The 25,804-nt window shown below is 39.4% G+C and overlaps 2 protein-coding genes across 2 annotated transcripts in view; one reads left to right on the forward strand and one right to left on the reverse strand.

The window, feature by feature from the left end:
• The window catches only part of EXD2 (exonuclease 3'-5' domain containing 2), a 26,494-nt gene extending 8,548 nt beyond the window's left edge, over positions 1 to 17,946 (reverse strand). Inside the window, exons 1-8 of the mRNA XM_015814086.1 lie at positions 17,913 to 17,946; positions 12,422 to 12,804; positions 10,245 to 10,504; positions 8,936 to 9,062; positions 6,896 to 7,215; positions 5,630 to 5,736; positions 3,970 to 4,105; positions 1,445 to 1,801 (exon numbers count right to left, since the gene is read on the reverse strand). Coding sequence (XP_015669572.1) covers positions 1,445 to 1,801; positions 3,970 to 4,105; positions 5,630 to 5,736; positions 6,896 to 7,215; positions 8,936 to 9,062; positions 10,245 to 10,504; positions 12,422 to 12,751 — 1,637 coding nt within the window. The 5' untranslated portion in view covers positions 12,752 to 12,804; positions 17,913 to 17,946. The remainder of the gene's footprint in view (positions 1 to 1,444; positions 1,802 to 3,969; positions 4,106 to 5,629; positions 5,737 to 6,895; positions 7,216 to 8,935; positions 9,063 to 10,244; positions 10,505 to 12,421; positions 12,805 to 17,912) is intronic.
• Positions 17,947 to 23,401: 5,455 nt separating this feature from the next.
• DCAF5 (DDB1 and CUL4 associated factor 5) overlaps positions 23,402 to 25,804 on the forward strand; it is a 40,346-nt gene continuing 37,943 nt past the window's right edge. Inside the window, exon 1 of the mRNA XM_015814087.2 lies at positions 23,402 to 23,630. Within this exon, the coding sequence (XP_015669573.1) occupies positions 23,417 to 23,630 (214 nt within the window). The 5' untranslated portion in view covers positions 23,402 to 23,416. The remainder of the gene's footprint in view (positions 23,631 to 25,804) is intronic.

Genomic DNA, 25,804 nt, shown 5'->3' on the forward strand with positions numbered 1-25,804 from the left:
GCTAATGCAGCAGGTGGGCAAAAAACAAGAAATCTTCACTCCTCTCCCTATAAACAGGGCCTAAGGAAAGAAACCTTAGGAGATCCCAGTCAAAATTCAGTTGTAAAGAAGAGAAATTGACTCACAGAATGCCTGAACTAGGTACTTTCTTCCCCCTGAACGGGCCTGCTCACAGGCCAAGGCACTCAGGCAGTACAGGTACGAGATGAAAGGTGTCCACCACGTAGTCTTGTTCAACAGCAGCAATATTCTGTTGCTCTTTATTATTTTTTCTTTTTTATTGCTATTTTATTTTTTTTATTTTTTTATTTTTTATTTTATAAATCCTTATACCTAAACTATTAATATCCTTATACCTATTAAATATATATCTTTATAAATATTTTTTTTTTAACTTTTATACCTAAGTATTATATTTTTACTCCTATAACCAATATATAAATTTAGCAAAATGATAAGATATTGTTTCTGATGAAGCGAAATGGAAAAGAGCAGAGGAAAGTAGGCCCGGGAATAATGGCGCCCGCCACGTGGACCTCCCAAAATGGCGGCCGCGGTGATATTAGACTCGCCGGCCACCGGGGAGCTTGAAAAAAAAATGGGGAATCGAAGGGACGCGAAACCTCAAGCAACTTCCCCCTCCCCGAGCCCAGAAACTTGCTCTAAACTTGCTCTTAGATGCGCAGCGGCCGCTGCGATCGAATGGCGGCGGCGACGAGGCGAAGGTAGCGATCTGCAGAGTACAGCCGTCGAGCGAAGTTGAGAGGATCGCCGTCCAGCGATCCCCCTAGATGGGGCCTGCAATCTCCCGCGCCGAAAGCACCGAGGGGCGGCAGGCACACAGATCCCTCTCCGAAGAAGGAAAGGAATCGCAAATTTGCCTCAGAGAGGTTAAAAGGAAAGGAAACTAAAAGATCCAAATCAAACAACAGAGGAAAAACAGAAAAAAAGGAAAAAGGCTATGAGGCCTAGTCTGGAGCCTTGCAAAACAAAGAAACACGTCTGCTAAGCTTGACTAAGACAAAAAACTGGGGAAGTCACACCCAGAGAGAGGCGTGGCAAGAGTTTTTTCTTGTCTTAGTTCTGCTAGGCAGGATTGCATAATTAACCCATCCTGTGGACTCTACACCACCATCTGCTGGAGAAAGTCAAGTCCATACTTGATACCACTAGCATGATGTCTTTTTTATCTTCTTCAAGATCTGAACCTACTCTTTACTTCAGATTAAGTTTCTCACTTTTCCCTGGGAATTCCACTCATTACTGCGGGCCAAATTCTAGAACAAATTCCCCAAGCCAAACCCTGCTCTCCTTCCCACTAGCACTCTCCAAAGTTGGATAATTGGGCGCAGTAAGCAGAAACCTGGAAAACATTGCAAACAAGGAGGCAATAATCATGCATCTTAATCTAAATCTAATCAACCCTTACTCTAAGACATTGTACCTGGTTTCCAGTCCAGCTGCTTCCTGCACCATCTCTGGGGAAACTGTGTCAGATGCAAAGTAATCCCTGATCAGCTGCAACAGCTCTTCTTTCCTGGCAGCAGGCAGGCTATCTGCATTCACAAGTGCTCTAGCTGCTGAACGGACTAATCTGCGGGTGGGATCTTCAAGCAAGCGAACGCCCTCCTCACAACCAATAGGAGCACCGAATTCTTCTGCCAGTTGTTGCTTGAGATGATTATCATAGTAGTTAGAGAGCGCATGACACGCAGTGCAGAGAAGGAGCACATCGTGAGAATTGTGGTCTTTCATCTGGATGGGAAAGTGTTTCCGGTACTCGTGCGGTACAATGTTCTTTCTGTTGAGGAAACAGCAACATTTGAGAGTGGATCTCCAATAGTGCCACTGAGCCTGCAGCCACCTTTGTACCATGAGGTCAATCAGGTCCTCTCTTCAGCTGAAGAAGCTGCCACTGAACTCTATAGGGTTCACTTCACAGTATGCAAAGGATTTCACTGTTTTGTTAATTAAGACTCTACTCCAGGGTTTCTCAACTTTATTCACACATCATAAAATGGCCAAGGTTGAGAAACACTGCTCTACTCATTTTCCTGTGTTTGGTCAGCATGCATATTTTATTGTCAGCTTTTAATGTTTCTAGTACCTTACTTATTTTAGCTAGAACAAGATGGGAGATACATTGCTTTTCTTTTAATGTAATGGCAGAAGCATGTCATCCTGGAGCTGCCAAATGACCTTACAATGGTCTATTTTGTTTTTGTGTTTCATGTTAGCCAAGTGATTTGCATTAATTACTAAATGAAGCTTTGGAGGGCAGAGATGTAAACATTATTACTTGTGAGCTATTATAAAGCAAATGATGGTTTAAAAAAGGTAGGTTAAACTAGCAAACTTCCTTGATGCCTGGTGCCATAGGTTCTTTCATTTCCTGTTTAAATTTTGATATTCCCCTTTTACTCTTTTACAGAAACAAATTTTCATTCCTGTCTTCTGCTGTGGTCTCCAGTTTATAACGCCTCACAGCCACAAATACATGAATTGACACAACGCAAGCTACCCTTATACCCAACTCAGCTTCATAATTGCAACCTAGAGTGATGTAGCAGAACATAGGATGTTGGAGGTCCAGAACATATTAAATGTTCTTCTTGGAAGATGTGAAACAGTGTAGGGTGCTGTGCAACACCTTTAGCATACAAATAGTCTATTGTAACCTAAGGGCAGATGGCACAACATTAAGGCAGGAAANCAAGCTACCCTTATACCCAACTCAGCTTCATAATTGCAACCTAGAGTGATGTAGCAGAACATAGGATGTTGGAGGTCCAGAACATATTAAATGTTCTTCTTGGAAGATGTGAAACAGTGTAGGGTGCTGTGCAACACCTTTAGCATACAAATAGTCTATTGTAACCTAAGGGCAGATGGCACAACATTAAGGCAGGAAAGAATATGTTTAAAAGATTTATGAGTCAGGAGAGAGAATCTTGATGACTACTCTATAGCTATGTAACATGCTACTTTGGAGAGTACTATCATCAGCTTGGCTTTTAATAAAAGCGGTTAAACAAATTGTCTCACAGTGTTCATTATCTTTGTGTATTGTTTTCTATAGTGTCCATTATTCTTAAACCGAGCCAAGTCCCAAAATGCTATGGAATTTCTGTAAGCTTGGAATTCATTAAATCAGCCATCCATAGACATATGAACCATATTAATAAATTAATAAATCAGATTTACACATCATTCAAAAGAAACAATAAAACTCCTAGGAAGGAAACAAAAAGAGTACAACACATTCCCTCCAGCAGCCCATATTTAGATAAGCAGTGATCAGCACCAGATAAATAATCAGGCAGAAAACAATACTCTGATCAAGAAATCATCAAAGAGAAAACTATACCTCCATCAAAATTGGCAGGGAAGTTAATGTATATAAATAGGCAGCAAAACTCCATTCATTTACACTGATGATGTTACTTTGTTGGGTAATAAAATTCCTGCAAGTAAACAACCAAGCTCAGCGTACACCAAGAACACCTATTAGTTTAATTTATACTTCTTCTTTCCATTAAAAAACAAGTGTTCCAGATAGTTAATGATAAAAGCAAACAATTACAAGTAATTAGTGCCAATATTTGCATCCCAAAATACGTGAAGAGAACACAGCAGTTTGTAAACATACATAGAATTTGTAAACTTTGCCAATATGCAATACACTCATCATACTATGATACTTTAATACTTATGAAGTTCAGATGTACAAAAGTTGATATTGTATGATCTTGGTTATTAATTAATTGATATTGCAGCCACTGAAAATTAATTGATATCGCAGCCACTGAAATACTCAAAGCTTTATCTATGTATGTTTACAAAGACATCTCTACATGTTCATTGGATTTAATGCTATTCTTATTTCTTAAATGCAACATAATGGGATAGGAAGCTTAAGATGTTTCAGTAGTTTGATCAGCCAGGCAGAACTGCTTCTGAACAACTCACCGAATATAAGACTCTTTTTTGCCACACGCAACACACAGATTTTCTTTGACTGCCAAGTAATAATCCACAGTTGATTCAGGGCGTCCAGAAGGCTCAAACTTTAATCTCACAGTAAACGGCTCCACATTTACTAATTCTGAAATAACAACACACACAAAAAAACCCCCAAGAGAATATTAATGCCTGTTCTCTGATGCTCTCAAGGACTGTGATCCTCCAGATGTTGCTGATCTGCAACATCAAAACCCCTCCCCATTAGCCTACAGGCTAGTGCACTAAGAGTTCTAGTTCATGAGGGGGGAGCTCCCCAATCCTGCTCCAAATAATCTATATAAATAAAAATGTAAATGTTCATTTGTTCAAAATCTTAAATCTCCGAAAGTTCTTCACCAATTGCTTTGAAATTTTGACACAACGTTGCATTCGAATACACGCGTGTTTTTATATACCTATTATTATATAGATGTCACATATTATAGATGTCTAAACATATTAGAAACGTGCGCTTTCTCTTTTCTTTCTTTTCCATTTAACCAGACTGAGCCACAGCAACGCGTGGCCGGGTACAGCTAGTGGATAAATAAAAATTAATATATATATAATTGAACTTCAATGTAAGAGGCATTGAGGTTTAATGATGTATAAAATTTGCTAATTTTCCATGGTAACCTCCAAATTTATGGCTCTATCTCTATCTCTTTTGTCCACCTTAGGTCTATGGAAGATTCAACTGCCCATGTTTCTCCTCTGTTTTTTCAAACAGACTGAGATAAGAAATCCCATTTTAGAGAATAGAAAGAAAAAGGTAGAAGAGCATAGATGTCCCGTGGCTAGAAGGCAATTATTAACAGTAGAAACTGTCTCAGTGAATCAAATGGAATGAACATCCTGATTCCATCAAACATGAATACCCATATGTGCTCCTAATATAAATAGTAATAGCATTTAGATTTATATACAGCTTCATAGTGCTTTACAGCCCTCTCTAAACCGTTTACAGAATCAGCATATTGCCCCCAACAATCTGGGTCCTCCTTTTACCAACCTCAGAAAGATGGAAGGCTGAGTCAACCTTGAGCCCCATCTGGGTTGAACTCCAGGTCGTGGGCAGAGTTAGCCTCCGATACTGCATTCTAACCATTGTGGTTAAAACTACATTTGGTTTAAATAACTTTTTAAAACCTAAAATTAATGTCTGATTTTAGGTTGTTTTTTTTTAAAAAAAAATCAGCCAGGCCAGGAGTCTACGTGCTTTACCCTTACCATCGTAGAATGGGGATGAACCAACATTTCTGTGTTCTAGAAAGTACAGTATGTATTAATATTTGCAAAAGCCACCTTGAACTCACATACACAACCTGCTTTTACATCTCAAGACTTACTTTAAGCTGGAAACCATGTAGCTATACCATCTGGCCTAATTTCAGGATTTCTTGTTTCCTCATCCTCTAATTTTTGTATTATTTTGCTTCATGAAGAGTCCTGAAACCCTTGAAAACCAGAATACGTTTATGTCATTTAGTTAGTATTACTAAAGGCATTATCCAACTATGGATTTTGGATTACAGCATAGCTTTTTAGGACACAACAACAGCAAGCACACTTCTTTCCAAGCTTGTGTTTAGGCCTTTTTGACTCTAAAAAAAACAGATTCACAAACCTCCAATGCCTTTGTCAAGATACCACTGGGCTTTCTTGCGATCACATGTACATAAAGGCTGCCCATCTGGAGCATGCAAGAAGCAATTATCATACAAGGGAGATTTCCTGTGTAAACAAAAGAATGTCACAATCGCTATCAGATAAGCATATGGGATTCTTATTAAGAGAATCACTGCAGTTGTTAAATGATTAACATGACTGTTAGCTGAATCTGGCTTCTCCAAGGACTTTGCTTTGCAAAAGGTGATCGCATGACCTTGGGACACTGCAACGATCATAAATATGAATCAGTTGCCAGGCCTCTGAATTTTGATCATGTGACCCTGGGGATGCTGCTGTGTGAACAACGGTCACAAGTCATTTTTTTCAGTACCACTGTAACTTTTGAACGGTCACTAAACAAACTGTTGTAAGTCGAGGACTACCTGTACAACTGTTAAAAATGTTAAATAACTGCCTCCTCAATGTTGTTCCTTTGCATTTACCACTGATTTTAACTAAACATACTCCCAAGTAAAGTCTTAAAACTATGCACATTTTATAGGGAGTAAGATCCACAGAATTTTTATATAAAGGCATATAATTCAATGAGAGCCAGTGCAGTGTAATGGTTAAAGTGCTGGACTAGGAGCAGGGGTACCCAGCTTGTAGTCCTTAAGCATGAAAGCCAGCTGGGTGATTTGGGCTACTCACCCTCTATTAGCCCTGGTCTGAGGAAAAAGAAGTAGATATATTAACTCCCACAGAAACAATGCAGTCGATTAGATGAACATTTCACACTTGATAAGAGTCTGAGCAATAAGAACAAATGTCTGCCTAATTATCTAGAACAAAGAAAATAACTCTCATTAGAGTTCACTATCACATCCACACTCAAGGAACCCTTGTCATGATTCTCTGGTGTCCCACAAAGCAGAAAACCAACTCTGAATTCATGTAGTATTTGGCCAAGAAGAGGAAAATAGTCTCTAAAGCACTATATACATAATCTCTGGGTTTAGGCATGCATTTTCAATGGAAATCTTCACAAAAGTCCTAATCTAAACTAATCTAACTTTTATAAAGATCAAAGACCAGCATAAGAAGGATAAGATGCAATAAATTAAAAGGCATAAAATATCACAAAATAAAATTACACATAAAAAGTTAAAAAACATAAAAACAAAAGAAAAGAAAAGAAAAGATTGGCCAGCAATCAAAACTATGCCAAAAGAGAGAAAAAATCTTCAACATTTTGATGAAAAAGTACACAAGGAACATTCACCTTGCAGAATATCCTACACCCAGAGGCTTCCGTTTGTGCTTCCGAGGATCCTTCACCTGCTGGTTGATTGGGGAGGATTCATTAGATGGAAGTTTCTCATACTGTGGGCTGTGCTCCACATTTCCTGGGTTTTCATTATCACCAAATCTATTATTTTTTCCCCTGAAGGGTACATCCACCAAACCCTGACATTTCTTCAGGACTTTTCCCCAAGCAGGAAGAACATATCCATCACCTGACGAACAAGGGGGGCAGGAAAGGTTCACCAGGTGGAGGAACAAAGCCACTGACACCTGGGCATCTCGGGCAGCATAATCAATCTGAGGAAGAAAACCAAGAGGCATGCCTTAACTTATTTATCAGCATCTCGAATATCCAAGAATACCCAAGGTGAATTCTCCCCAATAACAAACAGAATGAAAAATAGTTGGTAAATAAAAAGTTCTTCCTTATGCTGTTAACCATAGGCCAAAATTACCTCACTAGCCATCTTCTAGGTCAAGCCCTCATGATGTCTGTTTATTTGTTTGTTTGTTTATCACATTTCTAGATCGCCCTTCTCCTTCAAGAAGGACTCTGGGTAATATTACTTTTATCTCATTCTCAGACTACTGGAGGTGCAGTGTACATCTGAATTTAGCTGTTGCAGTTTAGAAGCAGCATTCTCCGCTTTTCCTGGCACAGAATTTACCATAAAAATATATAGATTGCCTGCTTTTACAGACAGAACCGTATACACATGCCTGTCTACAGATTAGTGAGTTTAAAGCCAGGTTCTGGCAGATGATCTAGCCATCTATCAAAATCTGTCTCTCTCCTGTTTCCTGTTTGGTCTACTTGAGAAGCCGACAGTCTTCTTCCTAAGGGACAGGGATTGGTGGTTGTTTTTCTCAATAGCAGCTCATGTCGGGGAATCCATCAAGCACTTCTTCTAAGTTGTCCCAGACTAATCATGTGAGCACAGTCTCAGTTTCTTGCCTTGTTACTGTGACAAAATACAGCTGAGCCATAAGAGCATCAAAGAAGCATCACCAGAAGACTTTTGTGCTGCCTCACAGTCTAGAGGAAAGCATATCATGAGGAAAAACCTCTTTATTCTATTTAGAAGCATCCCAAAAAGATGTCAATGCCCATGTTCAATGAGACTACAATACAGGCATGACAATCCACATTTGCTCTTCAAGATCTCTTCACAGGAATCTGGCAGCAAAATGGATACAGCAGTGGTTGTTGTTCCCACCACCACCAAAGTTAAGATAGAATGGGAATGGGAGCCCAATTTCAGCCCATCTTTTGTTTGGAGGGAGGAATTAACAATGATAATGGAAGTGGGAGAGCAAGAGGCTTCCACTTTTAAAACCTGAAGTAAATCAAAAGCATTGATTAAGCTCCACTTCTTTCAGTAAAGTCACCAAGTCATTGAATTAATTCTTGATCCACCCAACCCTAAAACAGAAAAGGGCTATAATAATTTTATCTATATACAAGGAACGGTTGCTGAAATTGGGTAACAGATCAAATTACTTCTCTTCCTGCTCCCCCCTGTACTATCGTCACAAGGTTATAGAGTCCCCGACGGTGTTTCTTCTCCCTCAGTTCGATAAAAGGTTCCGCGGACTTCCGTCCTGTTCTTCGTTGCCTACCTTTGACTAGTTCCTCTCTTCGTTGGATCTTGATTCCTCTTTGAAGGACTGTCAATCAACAATTAATCAGTGGAACAATCTGCCTCCAGAAGTTGTGAATTCTCCAACACTGGAAGTTTTTAAGAAGAGACTGGACAGCCATTTGTCTGAAATGGTATAGGGTTTTCTGCCTGGGCAGGGGGTTAGACTAGATGACCTCCAAGGTCCCTTCCAACTTTATGATGATGATGATGTTATTTCCTATGTTCAAAAGTTTCCCATTTTTGGAAACTTGTATTCCTTCTACTCTTTCCATTGGGAGAAAAGAGGGGTTTGACTGCCAAAATGAAGGACCAGATAACACCATGAATTGCCTTCATTGAAAGCTGCTACTACAAAGCTTACAAAGACAACAAACCTGTTCTTTAGTTAACTGTTCCGCTTCCCAATTGCTGCAGCACAAGTGTAGAGATTTGTCAAGGGAATATTGGAGAAGCTTTTCAGCAAGAGACTTCAGGCTGAGCCCATTTGTGGAGAAGGTCTTACTTCAGGATTGTACATGGAAGAAAAAAATGCCCTTTATCCATCAAACAAATGCTTAGGAACCAAATCATCACTATTTATGTGTGTGTATGTGAGTGTGTGTGTGTTTCTCTGTCTGTTAATTTGGAGATTTGGTATTTAAATTATCAGCAGCAGGTTAACTTTTCTTGAGTTCTTTTCATAACTGCATCCATTTACTTAACAATGGGAGAAAACTTTATGTTTGTACAGCATGCTTAACAGGGGCACAAGTGGAATTAAGTGAATGTTTTAAGGTGAGCAATTAGGGGGCCAGGAAAGCAGGGGGCCAACAGAGAAAGGTAGCTAGAATGAGTGAGATCTATAAATTTGTGTGGAATTCTAGTTTTCAGCACAGCTGCTTTTCTTTCCCTTTTCTGATCAATATGGAACATAATGAAGATTTGCTAATATCCTTTTGGAAAAAAAGACCCTTGTGACACCAAGTATTCCTGGATTAAAATCAACAGGGATACTATATTCCCCAAATTGAAGATAGTTGATATATAAGTGTAATTGTGTGCTGACAAACTAGCAACCAATAGACGTAACTAGGTGAATAACTGATTGGGTAAAACATATTGTATAAACAGGGCCCATATGCATCTCAAAATTTAAAATAAATAAAGTACAGTTAACAATGAAACATTGCCAACACTCCATTACTTACTGCATTTAGTATTCTAGAGAACGAAAAGCCCTAAAATTATGTTAAATTATAACCTCTCAAGTAACAAAATATTGGAATATTCAGAAACACAATTATGATGAAACCTCAATTTAATAGATTTTGGGTGTGATGGACAAAATTTTCATCTGGTCACCCTACCATAATAAGAGACATATCCATTGTGTCTGTGGATGAGGGACTTTTAAAATATCAAACCAAAAAACTCTATTGTATTTCCCTCATTCAGTTATTTACATAATTTGTATGATAATACTATGTAGATTAAGTCATTTGCATGAAATTATGTTGTTTAAGCAAATGTCAGATGACACAAATGATATAATTTGTTACATTTGCATAATAATGTCACTATGCCCCAATGATATAGTTTGCAATATTATTGCCATTCAGGAACAACATCCAACACTTCCACCACAAATGGTCTGTTAAATCAAGGTTACCTCTCAAAGAAACAAAGTGATTCAAAGATACATACCTATGTCTTAGGGCCAGATAGCGGAGGTCCACAGTTCCTTTGACTGTTACACTATAGTCATGAAACAGCTTACTAGCATCTTCCCAACATCCTACCCCAACTTTTAGGATTTTGCCATCTGCCAGAACTTCAAGCAAAGTCTTTGGAAGAACTTGTCCCCCACTGGTCAGCTGGGGCAAACGAAGAAGAAGGCAAAGTCCATTACAAGTAGCCAATTGTAAGAGAGAAACAGGCTTGACCTTTTTTCCTTTCACTGAGACCTAGAAGGAATTCAGACGAAAAGAATGATGGCAAGAAAAGCAACTGGGCAACCTAGACTATGTCAAATCCACAGACAACTCTATGTATTTTTAGTAATACCAAGTATACAGGCTGATCCTGATACCTAAATCTGTTAAACATTCACTATGTAATCCAGTAACCATTCTGCTGAATGTAGAATTTACGTAATTAGTTGTTCATCTTATAGAATCTCAGAAGACCTCTCATCTCCAGATTGTGATACCATAAATAAGCCAAGAATATTAGGTCTATGCATTTCAGATCAAGATCTAGCAGTTCCCAATTGTGTTGAAAATCCTGGCTGATTATGGTAATTCTATTGTGGAAGGAGAATTGCAAATCCAGATTTATTTAACTTGGGTACAGAATAGGTTTTTCAATTGGTTAGTTACACCAGATTTATCTCATAGATGGTGAGTTTTTCTGCCAAAATAGCAAGTAAGAGAGAAATCATTTTACAGCAGCAATAGAAAATACATTAGAAAAACAACAAATAGATGGAAGGACAGTATGGATGCCTGTGAAGTTTAGCTACGGGCAGTGATTTGAGAAGAACTGATCACTTGGTGCCTTTTAACCCAGTGGTTCTCAACCTTTTTAATGCCGTGACCCCAACCGGTCGTAAGTCGAGGACTAAACTGGTCGTAAGTCGGGACTAAACCGATCGTAAGTCAAGGACTAAACCGGTTGTAAGTCGAGGACTACCCAACCGGTCATAAGTCGAGGACTTTCCCTGCCCGGGAGCGCCGCGCATGCGTGGTTCCACCCCCTGCGCCGGCCGAGGCGTATCTGGCAAGCAGCAGAGACGGAGCAGGCCGACCACCAGCTGGCCCAGCCCAAGGGAGGTAAGGCACCCGCCGGAAAAGGGGGAAAAAATGGCGGACAAAAAAAATGGCGGACAGCCTTGCTTGGCGACTCCCGTGAAATGGTCAATCGACCCCAAATGGGGTCCCGACCCACAGGTTGAGAACCACTGTTTTAACCCTTTGTGTAGCCTATTCAGAGCTTTTTTCTTCTCTGTCTCTTTCCATCTCCAATTATCTTTTCCCTTTGCCAAGGAAGGAAGGAAGGGAGGGAGGGAGGGAGGGAGGGAGGGAGGGAGGATTGTGAGAATGTATATTGTACAGAACCTCAAGTATTATAAGGGTACAGTCTTGTTACTGAAACTAAATCTGGTTCTGAACAGATTTATGTAAGTAGCATATGTAAGCCTCTTGAGCTATATGAGAAGAAGATACAAAAACTACTAGTGTATTAAAAATAAATCAGTAGGACAAGACTAAAAGCAATATGTAAAAGCTGCTCAAATTGGCTATGCTTTTTTGTATCCCATACTCTTTACAAGTATCAGTATTTTTCTGTAAACATTTAGGTAGATCTGGAAATCTCAGAGTCAGCAACCCCTCCCATATCATACTTCTGAGTGAGGATGGTCCAGTTTTGTCTACAAAAGGATTCACTCTTCAGGAAAGGAGTTCATTACTAGTAAACAGGGTGATATAAATTCACATTTGGGCAATACTGTTCCATGTAAAATTTGTAAAAAGTACCTAAACTGCCATATGAACAGATGTCAATCCAAAACCGATGTGAGGATAAAAAAGCATTTGTTTATGACTACTATCTGTAAAAACATAGTGGTCACTATGACATGGAAAGAGTATCCAAACCAGCCTCCAAAGTTAGGCTCCAGCAGAAATATTTAGTGCTGATAGGGAAACTCTTCATAAGACCAAGCAAACCATGTTATCACAGACTCACCTAACGTGTCATGGGAGTATATGGTATTCAAGCCAGCCCTCAGTCTTAGCTTATAAAGCCTACGTAAAGAAGTTTATTAATAACCTCTACCTTTAGCTTGTGAAACAGATTTTTCAATAGACTCTAAGACTTACCCACTCACAGTCAATTCCAAGGACTAGACAACATTCCAACTCTTTCATTATTATGGGTTCCACTTCATTCCACTTCTCTACCTCAGAAACAATTATTACTTTTGCCTCAAGGATCTCCTCCAGCCAACAAATTGTAGGAGAAGGTAAAGATGAACGAAAAATGTCTTCTGTGATATCTTTCTTTTCTCGTTCCTTAACATTTTGTCCTTGGTTAGGTGTAATGCAAGTGTTATGTTTTCGACGTTGGATGACCTTCCAGATAGCTAGACCTCCTGCTGCAATGCCAAACAAGGTAGCCACAGTAACAGTGACTGCTGTTGGTCTGGGCATGTTTTCATCTTCCTTTCTACTCCATCTTTGCAAAAATGGCAATACGCAGTGATCTAATAACATGGAATAACACTGATTAAAAATAAAGCAAAATTGTGGAGAAAAATTAGTAAGCCTGTAGAACCCACTCACCTGAAATATGTCCTCCTAAGTTTCTGTCTATGTTATGCTAAAATATATTTTATTCCAGGGGTGTCAAACTGCCGGCCCACAGGCCGGATGCAACACGTGGAAGCCACGCCCACCCCATTGCCGGCAATGGCAAAACAGTCCCGATAACATGGTTCCGAAAAGAAGTAGCTTTTCAAAGAACTTTGAGGCTTATTTACCTTAAAGAATCCTTTATTAGGCTACATAGCTTCGGCACGAACAATAAAAAGCCAAAAACTGAACCTCCCACCCCACGAGCACCCCCCCCCTAACAACGCATAACTCACTCCTTCATTTTACAGTCATCAATCATATGCTCCAATTAGTCTGAAGTGTGAATTGCTCCCTCCCTATTTCTCCTGTTATGCTGACCTTGGCTGTGTTATGCTGAGATATTGTTATGATTAGCTGGCATACTTTCCCACCTACTAGGCTAGTATTGTCTGCTTTAACTCTAGAAGTGATATGTAGGCTAAATAAAACATGTTTGCTTCTTCACATATGGCAAGCAAGAACATCCAATGTTAGCAGACTTGACACCCGATATGTTGCGCGATGTCACGTGACGTCACGAGTTTGACATGTCTGTTTTATTCAATAAATTAAGCCAAACTAAACAAGCAACATTAACAAATTATCAGGTGTAGCTCAAACATTGGGACATTTCTGAATACATACAGGAAAAAATAAATTATAAATTGATCTCCTTCAGGCAGGCTTCAAATGCCACACAGAGTTTAGAGAAATGCATGTTCAGATCATGACAAAGAGGTAAATTAATAGATGTATCTTAGAAATGTTGGTGAACGAAGTGAACAGAGGGAAGCCACTTAGACCCTAATTATTAAAAGTTACTCAGGATCTAATGTGAAATATGAATGTTACCAAATTGACTGGAAATAGTGGTAATAATAGTATTCAATGTAATGTATATGAAGATGTAAAATTTGACACTATGCAATGTCAAAAAGCCCACAGAGGAAAGATTTCCTTCAAAAAATAAATATCTTGCCCAAAGGAGAAAAAAAAAGAAATTTAAGCATTCAGAAGAAAAATATAGCCACCTAAGAAAAGGACTGTCAGATCCAGGACATGAAAATTCCTGCCATCTTCCTGTCAGCCTTACCAGGTAGACCAGACAGGAAACACAGCCAGGTGAGCTAATTCTACTTTATTGTAAGGCTACATTAAAAGAATCTTGCAAGTCTGAAAGTACAAGTCTCCCACTGTCTTCTTTATAGCTTGAGAAACTTGAAAAAGTCATTTCTGAGCCTTTTGCCCCATTAACCAGCTGCAAACTATACCCTTTCTTATTTGACCATTCCCTAAGCAGCATCTTTTCTTTCTGACTCCTAATGTTTTTCCCCAAGTACACTTCCTCATTGACTTTGTGGGAAGCCAGCAAGAAGTCACAAGTCATGGTCACATGAGGTCCTCAGTTAATGACCTGCAATCCTCACTTAATACAGCAACAGGAACTGCTGGGATTGCCATCACTAAATGATGTGGTCACATAGCACTGTGTTTTACCACCGCAACATTTAGTGACAAAATTCTGGTCCCAAATTCTACCTGTAAAAACCGTCTCAACAAAAAAAAGAGGTTGGGGATTGGACACAAATTGTCCAAATCTGTTGCATCTAGTAATGGCTTTTTAAGAGGGGACAGACTACTGCTTCTTTCAGACGTGGCAAAACCACCCTGTCCGTCAAGACATAATTTATCACGACAGGGATCCAATTACATATAATCTCCTTGGGAGGCCTTGACCAATCAGAAGGGACAGACCTATGGACTAGCATATAGTGGAAGTCCACAGATACAACACAGCTAGAATAATTGTTTTATTACAGACAAAAAAGAAATCACATATACAAGTTTCTACTTCCTTCAGAACACAGCAGTCTAAGCCAATATACAGAGATTTAACTTTGAGACATTTCTTCCCACCTTTCTAAGTCAAAGAATATTTGCTTGGTCTTTTCAAACCTTTGAAAACATTTTCTATGTAACAGTCCTCTCTAGAAAGAGAGGACTGCTTCGTCTCATCAGCTTTAGTCCTTATAATACTAAAAAAGATAAGGAGATTATAAAGAAGATGAAGTTGATTATTGTTATGGGGAAAATAGGGGGAGGAAGGAGCAATGTGTGTGTTTGCCACCTTGAGTTATTTTTAAAAATAATAAGGGCAGGATATAAATAAATATATAATCATAAACAAATAATCATGAGTTCTTTGCATTTCAGAAATTGTAGGGTAGACAAGCAGTGTGTGATTAACATTTTCAGGCAGAGAATATGAGTTAGTGATTTAAAGAATAACTAGTATTTGCCAAGAATATAGCAATGTGAAATCTTAAAACAATGTTTTTCAACTTTTCTTTAAGATTTACTCTAGCCCCAGGAAAGGAGAAAGAGGCCAATGTAGTTCCCATTCTTAAAATAAAATCCTGCTGGGATTCAGAAAATTATACCTAATTAATTTCAGTTCTGTACAAATTATACAAAGTATGATTAATATAACATTTTCCAGTGCTTACATTTCAGCCCTTTTGAGGTAGGCCAGGTCAGGAAATAGACTCCAAAAGAATGACAGGAACTTTATTTTATTGATGTAGGCAGTAATAATAAAATCTTGAAAACCTGACTGTATTTTCCCTTCCTTTCCTCTTGCACCCCAGCAAGTTAAGGCAAAACCAGTCCAAATTTCTTTCTAATATTTTTTTTCCCATTTTCTGGGCTTAACATGTGTTTATAATGGTTTCCACAGTTTCTCCAAGCTCATCTTTTTGCTTCTCTGCACCAGGATCAGTTTTGCTGAAGAGGAGTCAATACAGAAAGCTTCCGTATTATAAGACTAAATTTCATAATCTCCAAAAGTGTCAACGCACATAAATGGTCAGATGAATCCATTTAATATCAACAAGTAACTGTGTCTTATATACCCAAGAGAGAAAAATGAACACCCATTATAAAATCCAAATTGGTGATGTTTTTATTATATAATGTGAGAAGGTGTGCAAACTCTCAAGCTCTTCAGAACTGTTTTGATTTATGAAGAACAAGAAGTATAGAAGAAATTCACGAAATTAGGCTATTTCAAGCTACGAAGTCTGTCATCTCAACCAATATGACTGGACTTTCAGAACACTTTTGACAAAACTCATTAAAATTCCTAAGCAAATTTAGAAATTATGAAATAAGAGAAAAAGATTGTCTTCTAGATTGTTTGCCAAATAAAATACAGAAAAGAGAGAACAAAAATAAAACAACAGTCCTCATATTGGAAGGAAACAAGACATTATATTGTTAATCATGTTCATGGACACCAGTGCTTTAAAAAAATGTTCTATATGTGATTTTGAATTGGGGGCAGGATGACCAAGTGTACTCATGGAGGGATCTCTCCAAATTACAGAAATGAACTGATCATGCAATTCAATATAAGATGTGAAATATTACAGATTGGGGCAAAACTCTCAGAAAGAAGTCTTGTTAAGGGATAGGATAGGCAGTAATAATTTGTTGCTGATCACATTTTCTGTTTCAGTGGATTTATTCCTCAACTGCATTAACATATAAACAGAATAACTTAAACTTTATAGTGGTACAACTACACTAAAATATACTGTCCCCTTAAATATTACTTTTCTTCATACCAGGAAAATGGCATATTATTTATAACTGAGGAAACATTCATCAAGCTTTCTGCCACACCTAACTGCTTTCTCAAAACCCTATAAATAAAAAAATAAGAAGAAAACTGGCATACTGCAAACAACCCCAGCTTCTGGCATTATTTACAGCACTGCCTTTCGATCCATGCTGGTAAGAATTCTGGGAATTTCAAGCCCAACACAAATAGACACTGATATAGGATTTGATGCAATTGTGACACATAGTCAAAGCTGTCAGTAAATCTTGTTTTAAATTCATAGATTGGACTGAAATGTGCAACAACATTTGTATATAATGTGTGAGCTATGCCAATGCCTGAAAGAGAGATTACCAACACTTTTACATGTGCCTTTTTATGGTTTCACAGGAAAGGTAAGTGTAATAAACACACTTTGCAAACATTTTTTTCAGCTCCCATTTTTGTGCAGGTTCAATGAGCAAAAAGTGAATACAGTTTCCCTACCCTTCCCATCATTGTATGCAGCAGATTACAACAATTAAGACATACTATCTTTACATTTGTAAACATTTATTTATTCTTGGAAATTTGCTCCACATTTGATCAATATGCTTCATCATTAAGTTTTCTTGATCTTCAACAATATTATTGAGGCATGAGATGACCCATTTAAATGTCAAATATTCAAAATGTACAAGTAAAATAAAGCACAGCAATCTTTGCAACCACTTTTCAGCCTTGATATGTAAGTTATTTGGAATTTTAAAATCTATACAAAGGGCAGAATTTTACTTTTAAGTGTTCAGTTCTTGCAACACTATCCCTTATAAAGGTAGTCAAATACATTTACACAGCAGATTGACAGTAATAATGAAGATTTTTTCACTGGGAGTGACCACAATCCTCCCCCAACTACTGTCTCCAAAATACCGAACAATTTCCATTATCCCCAGCTAGCTTTGTTGAGGAGTAAGGCCACATTACGGAACCAAAGCAAAAAGGACTGCTAATAACAACATCTTTGGATGACAAAATGTTCCTGTTTTCCTCAACAGGGAAACACCGCGAGAGATTCCACAAAGAGCAGTTTCTCCATCTTGCAAACTTCACTAGACTAAAGTCCATTATAAATTTGGAAGCTTTATATTATTAACATCTTTAGAAAAAGGCTTCAAGCAGAAAGCAAAAAGACCCAATAACTGCTAAACAGTACTGTATTATAATCACAATCTCGGAGGAGGGGAGACTACCCATACCTGAAGAAAAAGAAATCATACATCCAGCATATTTTGCCTACAGTCCACAAACTAATAATAATCCCCATTCTCCTCTGACGGCGCCTTTATCAATAAAAGGCGCTCACGTGTACGTTACCTGTTTTAGTAGCGAAAGGCAAAAAATTCTTCGTTGGCACAGCAAGACTTCCGGGCTCCCCTTCAGAGCGGAACGTACAAGTGTATTGTCATACAAGCGCTCCAGGGCGCTGCCATGTTGTACGGCAATTGTGTCTTAAGTTCGATTTGTTTGGGCTTCTGTTTTCTGAAACGGTGGCCTCTAACGCTGATTAAAATAATCACTCCTGCTACAGTAAAGCTTAAAAAAAAAAAACAATAGCCGGTACTGCGTGGCATGTATCTTTTGGATTTCCTGCGAAGTACCCAAATTGTTTGACATAGGTGTTGAACTGTTAATTGAAGCAATTAATTAATTTACACCTTAGCATCCCTTAATTCACTGGAGACGTGGGAATTTACTGTGAAAAGGGAAGCTCTTCTTAGTGCTGCCTGATTCTATACATATATATTACATGGACTAGAAGACCTCCAAGGTCCCTTCCAGTTTCTGTTACTGTTACTTGTAGGTACACTGAGAGCTTATGCACTGGAAACAAATTCCTTGTGTGTCCAGCCACACTTGGCTAATAAAGAATTCTATTCTATTCTATTCTATTCTATGCTATTCTATGCTATTCTATTCTATTCTATTCTATTTACATCGAGTTCAAAGCAAAGATTGCAGTGTTGTTTATGCCTGGAGGTGAAGACTCCTCTGCCTCTGAGAGCAACTTACTTTAGCTTAAAAAATTAAAATCATGTAATTTTAATTTACATGAAAATTATGGAGCAAGTTGTTGTTTTTTTCCACATTTTCTGGAACATGGATCTGACTCCCAGACTAATTATTAGACTGCATTATTGCTAAGGACAGAATGCTTCCCCTCACCATCTGGTGCCTTCTGAATATATTTTACTACAATTTCCATAATTCCCAACCAGCAGGGCAAGAGCATGCTCTTCTGTAGGTTATCAGATTGAATAACTTCTAAAACTTCTACTGAACACTTTGAAAATGTGCTACTGTATTTGGTAAGAGTAAGTATTCAATTAGCTTTACCTGCTGTTGTCCCAGAAAATCATTATAAAGACTACAGGTAGTCCTTGACTTACGACCACAATTGAGCACAAAATTTCTGTTGCTAAGCGAGACATTTGTTAAGTGAATTTTGCTCCATGTTACGACCTTTCTTGCCACAATTGTTAAGTGAATCACTGCAGTTGTTAAGTTAATAACACGATTATTATAAGTGAATCTGGCTTCCCCATTGACTTTGCTTGTCAGAAAGTCGCAAAAGGTGATCACATAACCCTGGGACACTACAACAGTCATAAATGCTAGTCAATTCCTAAGCGTCTGAATTTTGATCATGTGATCATAGGGATGCTGCAATGGTTGTAAGTGTGAAAAATGGTCATAAGTCACTTTTTTCAGTGCTGTTGTAACTTTAAATGGTCACTAAATGAACTGTTGTAAGTCGAGGACTACCTGTATTCACATGTCCCTTCACTTAGTTTCACTTGCTCTGAAAAGGGGAAAGTGCCTTCTGGCTAAGTGCATTACAGGGAATCCTCGACTTACAACAGTTTGGTGTTGGTGACCGTTCAAAGTTACAACGGTACTGAAAAAAGTACATTTCACATTTACGATGAATTTATCTCAAAAGCAATTAATAGAGTCTATTTATGAAATTCACAAAGCATTGCCCAGATTCAGTTGCCACTTGGAGGTGGAGGAAGGAGAAAATTAATAACAAAAATGTCTATGACAGTCATATGTAATTGCTAGAGCATGCGTGTGTGCTCATGAGAGAGGGAGACTCCTCATAATATTAATAGCAATCCTGGTTTTGCCCAGGGGCTATAAACCAACATAAAAGTTGCTGTGATCATAGCAGAAGGCAAGCACTATTAAATGGAAAAAACTTTTATTCTTCATGATATAAGTATTGCATAGCAAACATATTCAGCAAATGGTAATTTCTTTCAGCAACTTAGCATGCCACCTAGGTAACAGTTTTAGTAAAGTTCATTTTAATCAAATCTCATTACCACGTAGGAAAAGAATAACCAAATGTTAGATGGGGAGAATTTGCTTTACATAATAATCCTCTGTTCTGCTTGCCAGTAAGCATGAAGACCTTCAGCTCCTCATCAACAGAGTCACAGAAATATCTGAAAAATACAGCTTGAAGCTTAACACCTCAAAAACCAAGATCATGGTTGTCAGAGAACAACCGTTAATTTACCACCAATTAATTCAGAAGGAATACCATTAGAAAAAGTTGAAAGGGTCACGCACCTCGGTTCTAATTTACATGAAAGCTGGGACATGACCACTGAAGTAAGGACAAGGATAGAGAAAGCTCGAACAGCATTCTTCAAAGTGAAAAAGGTCTTCTGCAGTCACGACATAAGCCTAAGATTGAAAATCAGGCTTGTCAGATGTTATATTTTTTCTATCCTGCTCTATGGAGTAGAGAGTTGATCTCTGACAGAAGGCCACCTGAAGAGACTAGAAGCATTTGAAATGTGGATTTACAGGCAGCTGTTACATATAAGCTGGGTTGACAAGATCAGAAATGAGGAGGTGATAAGCCACCTGGGAAAGCCAAGGGAAATCATCAAAACAATTAAAAAACGAAAGTTAGAATATTTCAGACATGTGATGCAACACCCAGAAAAATATGGCATACTCCATTTACTCTTCCAGGGAAAGATTGAAGGCAAATGAGGTCCAGGCAGAAGAAGAAGATCGCGGCTTCAAAATCTAAGAGATTGGTTTGGACAAAACTGAGCAGCACTTTTTTGTGCAGCTGCTGATAAAAACAAGACCACCAACATGATCACCAAAGTCCGATAACGGACATGGCACAAGAAGAAGAAGAATCCTTCTTCTTCTTCCTTAGGTAAATAAGTTTGTTGGATATCTTTTAATATTTAATTTATATTTATGTACAATTGTATAAATTAATAAAATCCCAAGCTATAATAGTTTTGATTTCAATTCTGCATTTTGTACATTGGTAACACCTTATATCTAAAACTCAAAAGTGCTTTTTACATAGTTCAGAACCTAGTTTCCTAACCTAAGATATTGGATGAGTTATCATAAGTTATGTTTACATAATAATCTAGGCTATTATACAATTGGCAAATTAATTATATGATGTATTAATATGAACACATATTTCAATATTTTGGTATGGTTTGTTTTTGGCTGACTGAATATAATTGTGAGTTTTTTTAATATATATAATAGGATTAATTCAATAAATAAATTCAATAGTTCAGCAAATTATGGAATCATGTGTCTGGCACAGCCAAAGGCAGCATGGCTCTGTAACTCTACTAACCCTCTTTCTTGGTTGCTGAATTAAGGTATATTCTGAATTCACATAATACAGTGAATCATAATATCAAACTGAGGTTGCACAACTCACTATGCCAAAAAAAAAAAACCAACCAAAGTAAAAATAACCCATGTGATATGTTGTGTAAAAGGTTAAACATTGCAAATGGTCTATGACTGTATACCCTCAGTGCTAGATCACATTCTGTTTTTTTCTCTTGGATAAAATTGAGGATTAGGTATCAGGTGTATTAAGCTCTTGCTGAGGAATATCTTTCAGAGAGCTGCTGTGGAATCTATTATCTGAATATATCTGGTGCCATGGGAGGATGTGTCCCAGGAACATTGCAGTGGTCCTAGAGTATATGAATTGCTCTTTGTCAGTGACTAGTAGGATATAAGGCTCATCCACATACTTCCAAGTCAGGTTGTGGTAATGCAAAAGGATCAGGTGTCATCTGTAGGTTTACCCACTCCTATTTCACATTAGATAATGGCATCCTCCTCGGATCACCCTATTATCTCTGCTATTAATATATCCCACTGTGAACCAAATGAAAAGCCATAAATTTCACTATTATAAACTCACCTATTTGGGAGCTTTATATTAATATCAAACATGTATGCACCATGTACCATGTATTTAAAAAATTGTATATATAGCATAAAGTTGTCAAAGCAGATTCTACAGCAATTTAAGTTCCCTTTAAAGACAAACTAAAGACAGAAATATTCCATGAGGTAATGTACACTTTGATGAGGCAGAGTCCTGTACATTTCATGTAAGTTCCACTAAGATAGTCTTCAGCAAGTACAGGCAGTCCTCAACTTACAACAGTTCATTTAGTGACCGTTCAAAGTTACAACGGCACTGAAAAAAGTGACTTAGGACCGTTTTTCAGTTACAACCTTTGCAACATCCCCATGGTCACATCATCAAAATTCAGATGCTTGGCAACTGGTTCATACTTATGACGGTCGCAGTGCCCCAGAGTAATGTGATCCCCTTTTGTGATCTTCCAACATGCAAAGTCAATAACTAGGTTAGTAACCTAGTTATTCACTTAATAACTAGGTTACTAACTTATCAATTGCAGTGATTCACTTAACAGCTGTGGCAAGAAATGTCATAAAATGGTGCAAAACTCACTGAACAAATGTCTCACTTAACAACAGAAATTTTGGGCTCAATTGTGGTTGTAAGTCAAGGACTACCCATATTGTTTTATTCATTTCTTGGGTACAATATATCTCTTCCCCAGAATCCCTTTTCAAAATATTTAATTGGTATGGAATTATTTCCTAAGATGTCTTTTTAGGAAATGTTAACATTTCAGAATGTGTTTTAAAACACACACACACACAGGAAAAATAACCTTCTGTCGTTTGGTCGATTCAAACCAAAACGATTAGGTTTCCACGATACCGTGAGGAATATATAAAATGTCAGCAATAGTCACCAGAGAAAGATTAAAAAGCGAATTCGGAAATCTCATCTTCCGGTCAAGAAGTTTTATTGTCCTAGAAAGAATTTTGAAGAAAACTCCAGGAAGTTCCTGAATCTGGTTATGTCTCCTTACGCCTGCTCAACTTCATAAGTTACTTTAATGGAGATCGTAAAGGAGGAAGGCAGGGCAAACGGCATCGGGCGGCTCGCCGCTTTTTATCCTATCTACCCGTTCTTGTCCCGCCCGAGCGAGATCTATTGGCTTTCCGCTGTGGCAACTCCGTAACATAAGAGTGATGGTGGATTCAACGTCTGCTCGGTCTCCAGCGAAAGCCAAATATACTTCCGCCGATCTTGGATTTTATAGGGAAGGAGTGGTGATGATGATGATAGTGATGATGGTGGCGAGGGACCACTTAGTCAAGAGCACATCCTCGATCTCCAAAACCACTGGCCCCCCGAGCAACGTTCAGTCCAAGGAAGCAGCCGGCAGAAGAATCGCACCAAGGAAAAGGCTGCAGCTGTGAATCAGCTGCTGCCGCCGCCGCCGCCGCCGCTGTAAGGCAGGGGAGGAGTTTAAAGGGGATCAGGAAGCAACGGAGTGTCTAATACCTCTCCCCTGCTATGGCCGGCTAAAGAAAATCATCATAACCATAACAAGGGAGGGCGGGGAGAAAGCGGAGGGAGGGAGGGAGCGAGGGAGCGAGCGAGCGAGGGGGGCAAGTGGGGGACCAGCACCAGCACCATGAGACGGCGAGCTGGCCTAGGGGGCAACATGAGGTCAGTCGTGGGCTTCTTGTCCCAGAGGGGCTTGCAGGGAGACCCTCTGCTCACCCAGGACTTTCAGCGGAGGCGCCTGCGAGGCTGTAGAAACCTCTACAAGAAGGATCTGCTGGGGCACTTCGGTTGTGTCAATGCCATTGAATTCTCCAACAATGGAGGCCAATGGCTGGTCTCAGGTAATGCAAGCCCTCCTCTCCCCCCCCTNCCCCCCCCTCCTTCCCCCCTCCGCTTCCCCCCCCCCAATTTTAATCTCCTTCTTCTCCGTTCCCCTCGCCCCGCATCGCCGAACCCGACTGGAGAAGCAGATGCCCTCCCTCTCCCCCCAAACACACCCTAAGGTTTCCCAAATATAGATCTAAAATGGTTGACAGTTTGGGGGGGGAGGGGGGATGGTCCTATCCCCTGCTCCCAATCCTGTTTATTGAGCTCCAGCTTGCAGGAGGGGGGGGGGAAGTTGGGCTTCCCCATCCGGACGCAGTGGCTCCTCCGGAAGGTTTATAGGAGTTTTGTTTTTTTTTTGCTCTGGGTGTCTCGGTGTATTAATTAATAACAGGATGTTTCGTTCTCCTGCTGGAGGTGTCGGAGTTAACTGGAAACAAAATGGATAAGACGCGTAGAAAATTCCCAGCGCTATCCGACGAAGTCCGTAACTGAGACGCAACGCGTCGTAAAGGGGAGTCCGAGATAGGGGTTTGGGTCCGGATTTGAAGGGGGTCCGGGTCAGATGTGTGGTTTTTTTGTGTTTTGTTTTTTACTCCGCTTAGGGGGCGGGGGGTGGTTTTTGAAAACGGGATGGAAGAAGGAAGCACTTATTGCCTGCCAGAAGCCGAGAGTTATTGTAATTTGCAAGCTTTTCTCTCTTTTTCCTCCCTCTCCCCGGAAGGGGGGGGCACCTATGCTTATTTTACTGCCCGGTTTTAATTGCAGCTGGAGGGGGAAACGAGCGGGGGTGAACGAGGAGGGGGGCTGCTGTCAGGTGTCGGGGAGACTCGGAGTTGACGTGAGCTGCGGCGACGGGGTGGTGGGCGAAGGAGGGAGGAGCCCCTTCGGGCTTCGCCGCTTCCTTCCGCGCCTTTCACCGGAGAAGGAATCCGAGGGCAGCGGTTCTTCTTGTCAGCCCCCACTGCTGCTTTAGGCGGAGTTCCCATCCGCTCCGAAGGGAAATGCAAACTCCAGGCCGGGGCTTGAGTGGGAACCGCAGGCCTTGCTCTCCTTGAGCTCCTCATAGCGACAGGCCGGGGAATCGATGGCCTATTCCGTCCAGAGCGGGGAGGCGACAGAAGTGGCATCTCCCTCCGCCCGCCTTGGCCTCCACTACTCGGGGAAGGTGCGCGTGCCTCTTCCACGCAGGCTTTCCTCCGCGCAACTAAACGTGGAGTAATTTTGACAAGGAGCAAGACAGACGCGGCGTTTGCATTTCCCTTTCTCTTCAGCCACAGTTAAGAGAGTACACGATCAAGACAGTCCAACACAGTTTATGGGGAATACGCACCATTACTTATTTGTAGTTTTGGTCTTTGGTTTTGGGTCTTCGTGTCACTCACAAAGGCATATAAACCCTTTTATAGGCCTGACTGGAGACCTAATGCCTAGTAATACGGTAATATTTTCCCAACTTAAGGAGATGTCCCACAGCATCTCTGTCTTCAAGGGGAAAAAAGTTGGAAATCTGAAGAGCTTTGAGTTCATTGCAAGAGAATAAAGAAAGAGATCAACACTCACACATTTCCCACATTATAATCTAGTCCTTGTCCCACAGCATCTCTGTCTTCAAGGGGAAAAAAGTTGGAAATCTGAAGAGCTTTGGGTTCATTGCAAGAGAATAAAGAAAGAGATCAACACTCACACATTTCCCACTAATATTAGATCAGGAACTTACTCCGGTTAGAAATTTTGTTTCGTTAAAATAATATTGTGTTATGATAACTAATCATAACTACTATGTTACGATAACATGATAACTATGATGTATTAGTGGAGATATTCTGAATTCATATATTCCACAATACAAAAGATAAAATCGGACTTTTGTTGATGTGTTCACTGAGTGGACTCCCCATCTTCTTTGCTCATGCTTAGCCAATTCTTTGCTCATGCTTAACCAATTCTATCCATTATACCACACTGCCTTCCATAGTAATGAAAAGAGCTTCCTTATTGGCAGCTGCATGACAGATCATTTTGCTTAATATCAAATAGTATTTCAGTTATGCCAGTATTTATTTCCAGAATTTTTATACACTATTATACATGTCTAGGCAGTTCATCCACAAAAAGCAATTTTAAAACATAAAACAATTTTCATAAAATAGCAAAATATTTAAAAGCCTGCCGGTGATCAGATAAGAAA

Source organism: Protobothrops mucrosquamatus, unplaced genomic scaffold, assembly GCF_001527695.2.
Source record: "Protobothrops mucrosquamatus isolate PMUCROS unplaced genomic scaffold, P.Mucros_1.0 scaffold218, whole genome shotgun sequence".
In the NCBI taxonomy this organism is placed as follows: domain Eukaryota; kingdom Metazoa; phylum Chordata; class Lepidosauria; order Squamata; family Viperidae; genus Protobothrops; species Protobothrops mucrosquamatus.